Source organism: Anolis sagrei, chromosome 1 (genome assembly GCF_037176765.1).
Source record: "Anolis sagrei isolate rAnoSag1 chromosome 1, rAnoSag1.mat, whole genome shotgun sequence".
NCBI lineage: Eukaryota > Metazoa > Chordata > Lepidosauria > Squamata > Dactyloidae > Anolis > Anolis sagrei.
The window spans coordinates 57,949,514-57,962,111 of NC_090021.1; the positions used below are offsets into that span (position 1 = coordinate 57,949,514).

Below are 12,598 nucleotides of genomic sequence, written 5' to 3' on the forward strand. Positions count from 1 at the left end.
TTGAATTTTAAAAATGATTATGGTACTGTAACAAAACATAGCAAAGCATAGCTTGAGATACAGAAATCTGTGAGCTATAATAAAAAATAACGATATTTGGGAAAAAAAATTCTTGAAAAATTGGTGTACTTTTATCTAAATTAAATTCACCCTACTGTTATGTTCTGGGAGAAGCAAAGATGTTTACTTTACACTAAAAAAAACTGGACAGAAAGGTTTCCTACAGTAAACACATTTCCCACACATTGGGAGTGGGGCATTGTGGTATTGTTGTTGTTGTTGCTGTTTATTCGTTCAGTCGCTTCCAACTCTTTGTGACCTCATGGACCAGCCCACGCCAGAGCTCCCTGTCAGCCATGGCCACCCCCAGCTCCTTCAAGGTCAAGCCAGTCACTTCAGGGGCATTGTGTAAAAAATGTGATTTAAACTCATAATAACCCACTATTCCTTATTCTGTCCTCTATAACTCAGATTCTCTCCCACTCTCAGGCGCACAAAATCCCATGACATGAATACTTTGACAGCAGCATTGCACTTAATATCAGGGAAACCATTACCCTGGCAGGATATTTTCTTACTCTGAGCCTTGTTGGAAAAAATGACTTTGCATTGATGGGCTAAGGAGGTAACAACAAGATGGCAACACCTGCTTTCAAACCTTCTTTTATGCTTTGAACCACACTTCATTGGTAGTTTTTAAAATTATTGTGTGAAAACTTGGGAAAATTACTGCTTGATAGAATCCCCTGGTAAATGCAGATGTGTGGCCTGTTCTGTGAGCAGGAACGTATCTTTAAAATGGCTTACCTAATTAGAAGTGACACAAAATGAGAAACTGTAAAGACTCTGACTGTAATTCTGATCTTTGCTCTCTGTATTTTGACTGAAAACAAGTGTTAATTTTTTAAAAAAACCTCCTGCTTCTTGACACTTAAACCTTCAAGTAATGTGTCCAATTCTTTCTCATAACTGTTTTTATTAGGGATATGTTTTAAAAATAATTTGTTCCCACAAGGGAGAATGAAAACTTTAGTCAAATTCTCCCAACGTGCCTTTAAATGTTGAAGTATTACAAGATGCCCTTACAGTGTGGAGGAAGTTTCTTCCTACCAGCAGCAATCTTGTTTGCGTTGTACTTTGCATGAGGAGCACTTCCAACATCTCATCCTCCTTACAGCTATACAAGGCTGGCTGTCACCACTGTTAATGACAGATGAGCAGAGGCAATCCTCACACAGCTGTCCTCCATTCCCTTCATCCTGCACAATCATGTGGTCGCCAGTAGGAGGGTAGAGGCATGCTGAGAGAGGAGTATCGCTGCCTCCTATAATTGGACAGTGACACAAGCATCCTGTAGATGACTGTGATTCCCAAACTTGATTTCTCCAGGTATTTTGGACCTCAATTCCCAGAAGCCTCAGCTGCTTTGGCCAATGATCAGGGATTCTGGGAGCTAACATCCAAAACATCTGGAGCTTACTGCACCTGCTCAAATCAGATCATAATTTTCACATTAATTATTTAAAACTAGTTTCACAGACTACAGTAGGATTATTCTAAATTAAATAGAAAGAAAGACAATATACTCTGGGATTCTCACAACTTATATCAGATTTAGAATTGGGCATATATGAATTAAGGATATACTCAAAATGATCATTTGACTTTCCAGACTCATATTTATTCCATATGATTAACAATGTGAGTTAATCTGCAATCATCCATGTCCTACCTACCTGTTGGATTCCATATGTCCAACCCTGTCTGATACGATCCCTTGCCCACACATTGTGAGCATTCTCTGCCAGTTTATCCACCATGGATTCCTGAGATGGGGTCAGCTTGATACAGCTCAGATCCATAGGAGCAGGCTTATAGCCACTAGACAATAAATAGCTGTCAAACAAAAAAAAAGTCTGTGAGTATTTTTATAGGTGTTTCTCTACACATGTTTAAAATAAATAACAATAAAACAAGAACACAGTATACATAAATTTCAGTTGCAGTTGTTTACACTATCTTTAAGGAGCAAAGGACGAACAAGACATTTATGGAGGAAAGTAAATAAAATCCTGAAAGATCTGCCAAAAGAACCCCTCTTTTATGCCATCACCCCCTGTCCCACAGATCCCATGCCTAAATATACCAGTGGTACCTGATTTTCCATAAATGTCAAACAGCACCTCAGTCTTTGTTGGTAAATAAAATTAATAATGGATTGTCCTCTCAAATAAGGAAGTTCAAGAAATACAAGATACTCCATTATCCACTAAAATTTAAAGGAAATTAAATATACCCTCATAATTTACTTTACAAAATCAACGATACAAAATCAAAATATAAAGTTAAAAATTGTGATACTCGGTACCCTGATGGCATACACACCTGAACAATTACAATGCATGCAAGAGTTTCTAATTAGAAATGCTTTCTATTCCATTTAGGAACCAATAAGTCCCTGTAATAAGATCAAGGACAATCTTGGGCAGAGGGGACAGACGATCCCACCGCTGCCCAACAGTGTAAAGCGGTTAACGTTCAGCTGGACACTACTTTACCAAGGATAAATGACTGTGACAAAGGGGGAAAGACTCTCTTATCCCACCTCAGTATTACTAGCAAGTGACCAACTGTATTAACGATGTTAATTACTGATGTAATTGGTAGTTGCGTCGCCACCACCTCAAATAATGTCTGAGGAAAACGTAAGTGTGAATGTGAAATAGGTAAAGTGTATTTAAGTCCTAAGTTCTTCTTTAATGACTGCTTCTTTCTCTGACTGGACTGGAACTAAGTTGTCTTTAGGCTAGCTGAGATCTAATTAGTGTGACAGACCGAGGCAGACACCAGTTTAAAGATGAAATAAGCAACAGGCTTATTGAAACTTGGTGAACAAATCAACTCTTAACAAGAGTGGTACAAAAGCGTATTGTTGTTACTTGAGGCTTAGCTGGTTAGACAGGCAGTCTTCTCTTAAGACTTTAACTTTTGTTCCCTGTGAGTTCCTTGTTTCACACTGTTCCCTAACTCTGACACAGTGTGTCCCTGAGAACAACCCCACTGACTGCCTCACAGAGCAAACCAGGCTTTCCTTCACTGACCCTACTCTGTACAGTGTTTCAGGAACCTCTGCCTATCCTATGCTCTAATCCCAAGGCTCACTTCAAAAGTTTGCCATCTAAATTCCTCTCAGCTCCCTCTTCCTAAAGTACTACTACACTCTTCGATGTTTAAAGCTCAACTCACCTACTTGTCAAAAAGACACAGCCTTTTTTCCCTCTAAAAGCTAGCTCCTCCCCTGACTGCTCTAGCCAATCAGGAGTCGGCTGACTCCTCCTTCTTGCCTCTTAGCTCTCCTGCCTATCTCTCAACATGTCAGCTACTGTCTTTCCAGGCTTCGGCCCTCCTGGCAAAAGGTTAGATTCATGACAGTCCCCTACTCACATCAGTCTGAATGTAGGACATTGGTTAAGTCTTATGTTAACCATAAAGAGAAGGTACTGTGACACGAGGGAAGAGTCAGGAAAATATAGACTTCCACCACAGAGTAATTACTGCCATCTGTGCATCTGTCTATTCACACTTACTTCTTTGGAAGCTTTAGTTTCTTCACTTTTTCTTCAGCATGCTCATCAGCAATTCCAACATGACATCCTAATGCCAGCAAGGTTCTAGAGGAACAGATTAATAACTTTTACAAACATAAAGTGATATTTTACAAGACAAAGGTGTAACTATTTGTGGTGTATATGTCTTAGAAAAATCAATAATAGACTGAAAAGAGATTTGGTTATACACATGGTATTATCCATGCTTCTGAAACTTTAATAATCAAAATCTGAACTAGGAGTTCACCTCCTTCCTCTGTCAAGCAATGTAAGCCAGACAGCATTTTTCTGGACGGAAAAAGAAGACAAACTGAGAGAGAAGCAGGGCTCTGTTCATGGAGAGGGCCATGTATATTATGAGGTAATGTAGGTCAGTCATATTATGAGGTCATGTAACATGTGGGTAGACTATACTCTCAAGACAAAACAAAAAAGAGGAGAGAGGAACAGGGCAGGGATTAGAAGGATGTTGGCAGGGCTTTATATTCATTCAGCCCTAATAGAAAGAGCTGACGTTACCACCAAGGCAAAGTCCGACCTCCTGATGACAGGCACACCTCTAATTGTCTGTGTTTCATGAAGCTCACAAAGAGAAGGCTGGCCAGACAGTGCTAAAGTATAGTAGCTCCCTGTTCCAAACATTGCTCTGCAGGCCACAAATAGGATCATTCAAATATGTCTGAACTCTGAACTTGTCATTAATCTTAATGCGTTATAAACTTACTTTAATGTTTCTAGAGACATTTGCAGGTTATAATTTCGTTCTTGTTCTGGAAGCTTTGCAAACTCAACCAGACAAGGATGCTGTCGCTTGTTGTCATCCCTAACCTGCAAGAAATGAAATTCGCAGCTTCAGTTTTACTTAGGATTATAGTTCAATATAAGAAACTCTACCAAAAATGAATAGAATATCCTTGGGAAAGAAAAGCGTAATATCTATGCAACATGGTATACTCAGTGCATTGATGTCCAGCTAACCAATTTTTCAGCAAAAATGAATCAGTAAATATAGATATTTGATACTGATTTCCCTTTTTATTTTCTCCTCCCTTTTCCACCCTCATCCTTCTCTTCCTACTTTTCTTTTAAACCATGTTCACCTACTTTCACTGTAACAGAAACCAGCTATCGCAGTCATGTCAATGACTTTTTATCTTTGATTAATGTGTGCCCTTTTTTTCTTTTTTTCTTTTTTATGTGTGTATGTATATATGTACATATATGTATATGTATGTATGGGTGTATATATATGTATGTGTATACGTATGTACATGTATGTGTCTGTGTGTGTGTGTATTTCTTATATTAATGTCACTATTTGTTTATGTTTATGTTATGTCCATGTCATTCACTAATAAAAATGATTTGCAAAAAAACAACCAAATACTGTTGTCAAACAGAATGTGGATTCCAAAACAATACTAACAGATTTAATAAAATTGCAATTACATATTAATACCATATGCAGACTATATGAAAAATATCTTTGCTTTGTATCAAATATATATAATAAATTAAGTATCCATTTTAAACCAAGGGAAAATGAAAATATACAATTCAAAAGGTACATACAGGACCATATTGCCATCCAAGCTCAATTTTATTCATAACCCAAAGTTCATGAATGTTTTCAGCCAGTTTTTCTCTAATTCTTTCCAAATGTGGTGGTAATACAATCTAAAAATGGAAAAGTGACATATGAAATTACCCAGAAACCAACTGAGAAAAAAAAATCAACAAAATACTCTAGAATAAAATAAACTCCTTGTCTAGCGTATTGATTATAATAAATATCCTGTGGTCTTCAACAGAGCAAATGGAGAACCTATAAAATTTTAAAATCCATTTATAACCCAGGAACAAAATTGTATTGCATAGTGTAAATGTTCATTCACACTATCCAACGCATCTAGATCAGTGGTTTTCAACCTGTAGGCCAAAACACCTGGGGACACACAAGTCCCAAAAATCCCAGCCAGTTTACCAGGTGTTAGGATTTCTGGAAGTTGAAGGCCAAAACATCTGGAGACCTATAGGTTGAGAACCACTGATGTAGATGGAGCCCATGTACTGGATGAATTGTGCAAACTATTGCAATATTTCTTTCATTAGTTTAAACTTTGATGCATTATATTTCAGTGTAAGTCCAGCCTGTCTTTGTTTACTTAAATGAAGTACATTATATGTAAGAAAAGAAAGATTGCATTATTAAATAAAGTAATGGGAGTTATTTGACTAATGATTTCAAGCACGTGGTAGTATTCTTCCTTTAATAATAAAGTTTACACGTTGGCCAGTATACGGCATCTCTGCCTGCCAGTTACTCTTCAAATTTAACTTTGGAGAAACCATTTATGGTATATCATAGTACATCTGGCAAATGCTTGAAATATGGAACGTCAACGAAATACTTCTAGCTACAATTAAAACAGCAAATATGGTATTTGCAAAGTGCTTTATGAAACATGTTAGTAACCACCTAAACTTTTAGTAATACAGTGTGACACAAAATAATGACGTCATCACACCAGGGCTTTAAAGCAGGCAGCCCCGCATTTCTGCCACCTGCAGAATTCTGAGAACTGTAGTTTAAGGTGGGGCATTTGAATTATCAGATACAGAATCCCAAACTCCATTTCCCAGAATTCTGCAGATGACAGAAATGTGGTGCTGCCCACTTTAAAGCTCTGGTGTGATAACGTAGTTAGAGTCAAATGATATTCATCTTACATAATAATATCCATTACTCGAAAGTTTAAAAGTGAAAGTAGAATCCATTTACCTGACTGGTATCAACAGGTACTGGCGTAAAAGCTGCTTGTGACAAAGAAATATTTGGACCCAGTAGGTCCCTCATGTCATTGTGGTCCTTTTTGTATTCTCTGCTGTGTTCTACTTTCAATTTCTCTTTTGGCAGAATGGCCTCAAAACAAGGAGCATATCCTGGAGGTGGAAGAAATTTAAATTCCCCATGGCGGCCTCCAAGCAAAAAGCGTACCCTACAAGACAACAACAATTTAAAGAGTTCAATTTCTGCAAGTTCATTCATCAAATGTTATGCGGAAATGTTATGCTCTGCATGGGTTGAATGTGTGAGGAGATATTTTATTTATTTATTTATTTATTTATTTATTATTTACTGTATTTGTATACCGCCTTTCTCAGCCTATCAGCGACTCAAGGCGGTTTCCAACCAAACAGTATACATAATATCATAGTACAAATTAAAACATTAAAACAACATAAAACACAACAAGCAATAAAAACAACATCATTAGTGTCTCATTATCAAGCATTGTCCAGTTGCATTGTTAAATCGTCAAATTTCCTATATCAGTTACTTATATCCGTTACTCTGTATTTGTGAACACTTGCTGAAATAGCCATGTTTTAACTTGCTTTCGAAACGTTAAGAGGGAGGGAGCAGATCTAATCTCTCTAGGGAGATTCCATCTGAACATGAGGAAGAACTTCCTGACTGTGAGAGCTGTTCAGCAGTGGAACTCTCTGCCCCGGATGTGGTGGAGGCTCCTTCTTTGGAGGCTTTTAAGCAGAGGCTGGATGGCCATCTGTCAGGGGTGATTTGAATGCAATATTCCTGCTTCTTGGCAGGGGGTTGGACTGGATGGCCCATGAGGTCTCTTCCAACTCTTTGATTCTATGATTCTATGATTCTAGGGAGGGCATTCCATAGCCGAGAGACCACCACTGAGAAGGCCCTGTCTCTCGTCCCCGCCAGACATACCTGTGACAAAGGCAGGACCGAGAGCAGGGCCTCCCCGGATGATCTCAAGGTCCTTGATTGTTCATAAGGGGAGATGCGTTCGGACAGGTAAGTTGGGCCAAAACCATTTAGAGCTTTATAGGCCAAAGCCAACACTTTGAATTGAGCCCGGTAGCAAACCGGCAGCCAGTGGAGCTGACGCAACAAGGGGGTTGTATGCTCCCTGAGAGCCGCTCCTGTTAGCAATCTGGCTGCCGTTCGTTGGACTAGTTGAAGCATCCGGACCATCTTCAAAGACAACCCCACATAGAGTGCGTTGCAGTAGTCTGTACGGGATGTAAGCAGAGCGTGTACTACCGTGGCCAAGTCAGACTTCCCAAGGTATGGGCGCAGCTGGCGCACAAGCTTTAATTGTGAAGATGCTCCCCTGGTCACCGCCGAAACCTGAGGTTCCAGGCTCAGCGATAAGTCTAGGATCACACCCAAGCTGCAAACCTGCATCTTCAGGGGGAGTGTAACCCCATCCAACACAGGCTGTATCCCTATGCCCTGTTTGGCCTTGCGACTGACCAGGAGTATCCCTCTGTCTTGTCTGGATTCAATTTCAATTTGTTCGCCCTCATCCAGATCGTCACAGTTGCCAAGCACAGGTTCAGGACCTGAACAGCCTCCTTAGGAGTAGGTGGAAAGGAGTGACAGAGTTGGACGTCACCCGTGTGCAGATGGCACCACACCCCGAAACTCTGGATGATCTCCCCCAGTGGCTTCATGTATATGTTAAACAACATGGGGAACTGTATGAAACCCTGAAGAACCCCACAAGACAATGGTGTCCCCCAATAACACCATCTGGGTACGACCCTCCAGAAAGGACCGGAGCCACTGTAGAACAGTGCCTCCCAGGCCCATTCTAGCGAGGCATCCCAGAAGGATACCATGGTCAATGGTATCGAAGGCCGCTGAGAGGTCCAGCAGAACCAACAGGGACACACTCCCCCTGTCTAGCTCCCGGCACAGATCATCAACTAAGGCGACCAAGGCTGTCTCGGTTCCATGTCCTGGTCTAAAGCCAGACTGTGCTGGATCCAGATAATCCGTGTCTTCCAAGAATACCTGGAGTTGTGAGGCCACCACATGTTCCAGGACTTTGCTCAAAAAGGGGAGATTGAAAATAGGCCGATAGTTGATGAATTGAGTGGGGTCTAGTGATGGTTTCTTCAACAGCAGTTTTGTAATAGCTTGTTTTAAGCTTGCTAGAATGTTGCCTTCCTGAAGGGAGGCACTGACCACCACCTTCACCCACTCGGCAATCCCCCTCTCGCCTCCTTTAGAAGCCAGGATGGGCAGGGGTCTAGAATGCATGTGGTTGGCCTCATTCCTCCAAGTATCTTGTCCACATCCTCGGGTTTCACCAATTGAAATTGATCCATTAAAATTGAACAAGCAGGTGCTCGTGTTACATCCTCAGAGACTGCCGTTAACATGGTGTCCAGGTTAGGACGGATCAAAGCGACTGTCTGCAAAGAATTGAGCAAGTGCTTCACAGCGGGCTGTCAAGTTGTCAGGGTTTCCATCCGGAACAGTGGGATTTAACAGACCTCTGACAACTTGAAACAGCTCCGCCAAATGGTTCTTTGCAGATGCAATATTGGCTGCAAAGAAAGATTTCTTTGCGGCCTTTATTGCCATGACATATGCCCTTAAAAAGGCCACAAGCCATGTTCAATATGGCTCGCTCGGATCCGAACGCCACATGGCTTCTAGGCTCCTCTTCCTTCGCTTCATCACTGCCAACTCCTTGTTAAACCAAGGAGATGGTTTAGCTCGGCTACTTGAGAGGGACTGTTCTGGAGCAATTGTGTCTATTGTCCTAGCCATCTCCCCATTCCAGAAAGTGACCAGAGCATCGACAGAATCACCTACCGAGGTGGCAGGGAACTCCCCAAGAGCTGTCAGGAAACCATCCAGATCCATAAGCCTCCTGGGGCGGACCATCTTAAGGGGTCCTCCACCCCTGCAGAGGTTAGTGGGTGCAGTGAGCCTAAACCTGATCAGGTAGTGGTTGGTCCATGGCAACGGAGCGGTGGTTAGCTCCTCTATACCGTCACCATCCCCCCATCCCAGGCAGAAAACCAAATCCAATGTGTGTCTAGCACTGTGAGTTGGGCCAGTTATTAGTTGGGACAGTCCCATGGATGCCATGGAAGACATAAAGTCCTGAGCCGCTCCTGATAGGGTGGCCTCGGCATGGACGTTGAACTCCCCCAGCACAATTAGCCGCTGGGATTCCAACACCAGGCTCGATACCACCCCGGCTAGCTCAGGTACGGAGACTGTAGTGCAGCGGGGTGGACAGTACACTAACAGAATTCCCTATTCTGTACCGGTCACCTACCCTCAGGTGGACACATTCAAAATTGGTTGACTGTGGGATGGAATCCCTATGGACCACTGCAACCCTTCCTCCCTGCCTTCCAAATCTCGGCTGGTGCTGCACAGAGAAACCTGGTGGGCAAAGCTGGGTCAGATTTACACCTCCAACCTCACCCAACCAGGTCTCCGTTATGCACACCAGATCTGCCCGTTCATCCATAATTAGATCTTGGATGAAAGCTGTTTTTCCATTGACAGATATGGCATTCAACAGCACCACCCTTAATCCAGAGGGACTGCCATCCTGGGTACTCCAATTTATTCTGTCAGGAGACCGATTTGGAACTACTAATATTGTTTCATGTTCCCTAGGCTGAATTAAAGGTCTCCCTTTCCCGTATCTCCCCCTCCCCTTTATTATTTCTATGGGGGGGCCAACCATTGGAACACCCCCCATCCCTGTGACACTCCAGCTTATATCTTCAACCCATGGTTCAATGACAGTTGATTGAGTTGATGGTATTCTGTCTTGTATTGACCTTCCCCACCATTTGCTTCCCACAATAGCCCTGCCAATTCCGGACCCCTCCAGTCCACTCCCACCCTCACTCCCCTTAGCAAATACAAATATGACTGCTATATAAAGAAGGTGAAAGGACAACATGGGAGATAGTTGTTATACAATTTTGACTGAGAGTCTGTAAAGTGCCAATTTGACTAAAAGTCTATAAAGTGCCAACAGGTAAATTGTCCGTACTAGATTTATAAAGTGCAGGAGCAATAATAAAGTGCTGGTGGGAGCTATGAGTATTTAAAGTGCAGCTGAATTGTTCATAAGGTGCGGTGGTGGGAGTTAAATTAGCAGGTTAAAGTGCCAGTGTTGCACTTTATCAATACAGTATCCTATGTAAAGTGCAGAGTAACTATTCTTGTCCAGTGTTCTCAGTCTTGAGTCTTTTGGACAGAATATTATTTGAAAAAGGATGATAAAAGTTCCTCCCCACCCCCCACCCCCCAAGAAATGAACCCCAAACAACCAGACATGTAAACCTTCTGGAAGTCGGAGTTCAGTTCAGTGGCCAATAATGGATGATGGAAAATCCAAAAAGATGAGGTAGAGACATTGATAGTGAGGACTAGTCAAGATGGTGGACAAGGCTCTTTTAGTTAGCTGGAAACACTGGGCATTCCGGAAGCTGATGCAATACAGATGGCGAAGCGCCGATGGACAGGCGAGATCAGTGCAGCCCGATAAGGCCAAGCCAGACCAAGAAGCCAAACCACGATGCAATTAAAATGTGGCCACAAGATCTTCAACCACACTACCGCAGCCCAGCGAGCTTCAATGACCAGCCAATCCTGGACTAGACAGAGGAAGTGTCGGCTCCTGAACTTTCTGCCAGACGGACGAGGTCCTCCAAACAATGGCGACCAATACCAGGCCGGATCACTAGATGAGGACTAGGACAGGAGCTGCGTGGTGTAAATGGAGTGCCAACGACAGGGTGCCAACAACTGGGAGCAGAAGACCTTCTCAGCAACAGCAGCAACCTTCCGCAGTAGGGCCCGATCCGCCCAGATCTCCAGCTCCGACCAGCTGGGCGCAGATGGATGCATCAAGGCGCACAGACAAACACGCCAAAAGGAAAAGCGGCAGTGCCAGCAGAAAGGTGGCAAAGCGCAGTTGGGACGACCAAGCAGGAGTCAGCAGTCGGCAATGCGGCATGGTGGCAAACACAGAGAAAAGCCCCTGTGGCAACCGGCCCCAATGGCGGTCACTCCACCCGGTTTGGGTGGCAATGAAGTGACGCAGAAATCACCCAGAGGGAGGTAGCCAGTTGCAGCTCAGACAGTTCAAGGTAATTGACAAGTAGAAGAAGGGTCAACAAATAAAACAGAAATGCCAAAATAAAAATAAACAAATTTACGAATTTTCTTAAAATGTTAGGATGCATGCACTAACTTTATTCCTGCAGAAAAACTGACAACTGGGAAGAAAAGACCATCTATGTTGAAATTCTCAAACATCCCTTGGACTGGCTGCCCATTTATCCGGAATGAAATGCTTGGAGTACTCAGGTCAAGGCAGCAGCTGATCACATCATCAGTCCTTAGTAAATGCTGGTTGGGAGAATTCACAGCTCTTGCTACACAACCTACAAAGTAAACACAGATATACCAAAAATGAATGCTGAGGTTTATGCAAGAAAAATTAGCTTCGGAGAACTCAAGACAAAATCATTGAATATATTAACAGAGCCCTGGATGTGTTGGTCCATTGATTAGCAACACTAAATGTCAAAAACTCAGAAAGATATGAGCTTCACAACTGAATTAGGGCCTTCCCTTTACATTTTCCTATTGCGAAAATATTATTTCCATATATGCACTTTTTGTTCCAAGTTCAAGAAGGTATTTAAAAGATTGTTAATTTGTCTTACCTGACCATAGATGAAGTCCATCGAAACCATAGGAATATAGATCATCACCAACACCATTACCTCCCCACTCTTCTCCTCCCACAGGATATGGTGAATAGCCTTCTGTTGACGCCCAGCCCACACGAAGGTGAGTAGCTTCTGCTGTTGGAAATGGCTCCACGTGGTCAACCATTAGTTCATAATACCATTTCCTGTACTGAGCAGACCCTTCACTGATTCCAAGGAAAATATTGGGTCTCATACTGAATGCAAGCAAAAACAAAGTTATATGCATTAGACAATCAAATTTGTACAAAGTTTAATTATTTGCTGGAATTATTTTTATTTAACTCTTTGGTGCTTGGTCTCTGTAAGCCTTTTATTTTTACATTATTTATGTATCTTCTCTGATTTTTATCCCACAATTAACCTTATAGAAAAGAAGACACAACGCAAGACAACAGCAATGAACA

General features: G+C 42.1%; 1 protein-coding gene across 9 annotated transcripts in view; it reads right to left on the bottom strand.

The window, feature by feature from the left end:
• RYR2 (ryanodine receptor 2) overlaps positions 1 to 12,598 on the bottom strand; it is a 361,257-nt gene that overhangs the window by 150,504 nt on the left and 198,155 nt on the right. For all 9 annotated transcript variants that reach the window (XM_067464901.1, XM_067464907.1, XM_067464890.1 and 6 more), the window contains exons 20-26: positions 12,147 to 12,388; positions 11,669 to 11,861; positions 6,391 to 6,607; positions 5,181 to 5,285; positions 4,333 to 4,436; positions 3,588 to 3,671; positions 1,737 to 1,896 (exon numbers count right to left, since the gene is read on the bottom strand). In XM_067464901.1, coding sequence (XP_067321002.1) covers positions 1,737 to 1,896; positions 3,588 to 3,671; positions 4,333 to 4,436; positions 5,181 to 5,285; positions 6,391 to 6,607; positions 11,669 to 11,861; positions 12,147 to 12,388 — 1,105 coding nt within the window. The remainder of the gene's footprint in view (positions 1 to 1,736; positions 1,897 to 3,587; positions 3,672 to 4,332; positions 4,437 to 5,180; positions 5,286 to 6,390; positions 6,608 to 11,668; positions 11,862 to 12,146; positions 12,389 to 12,598) is intronic.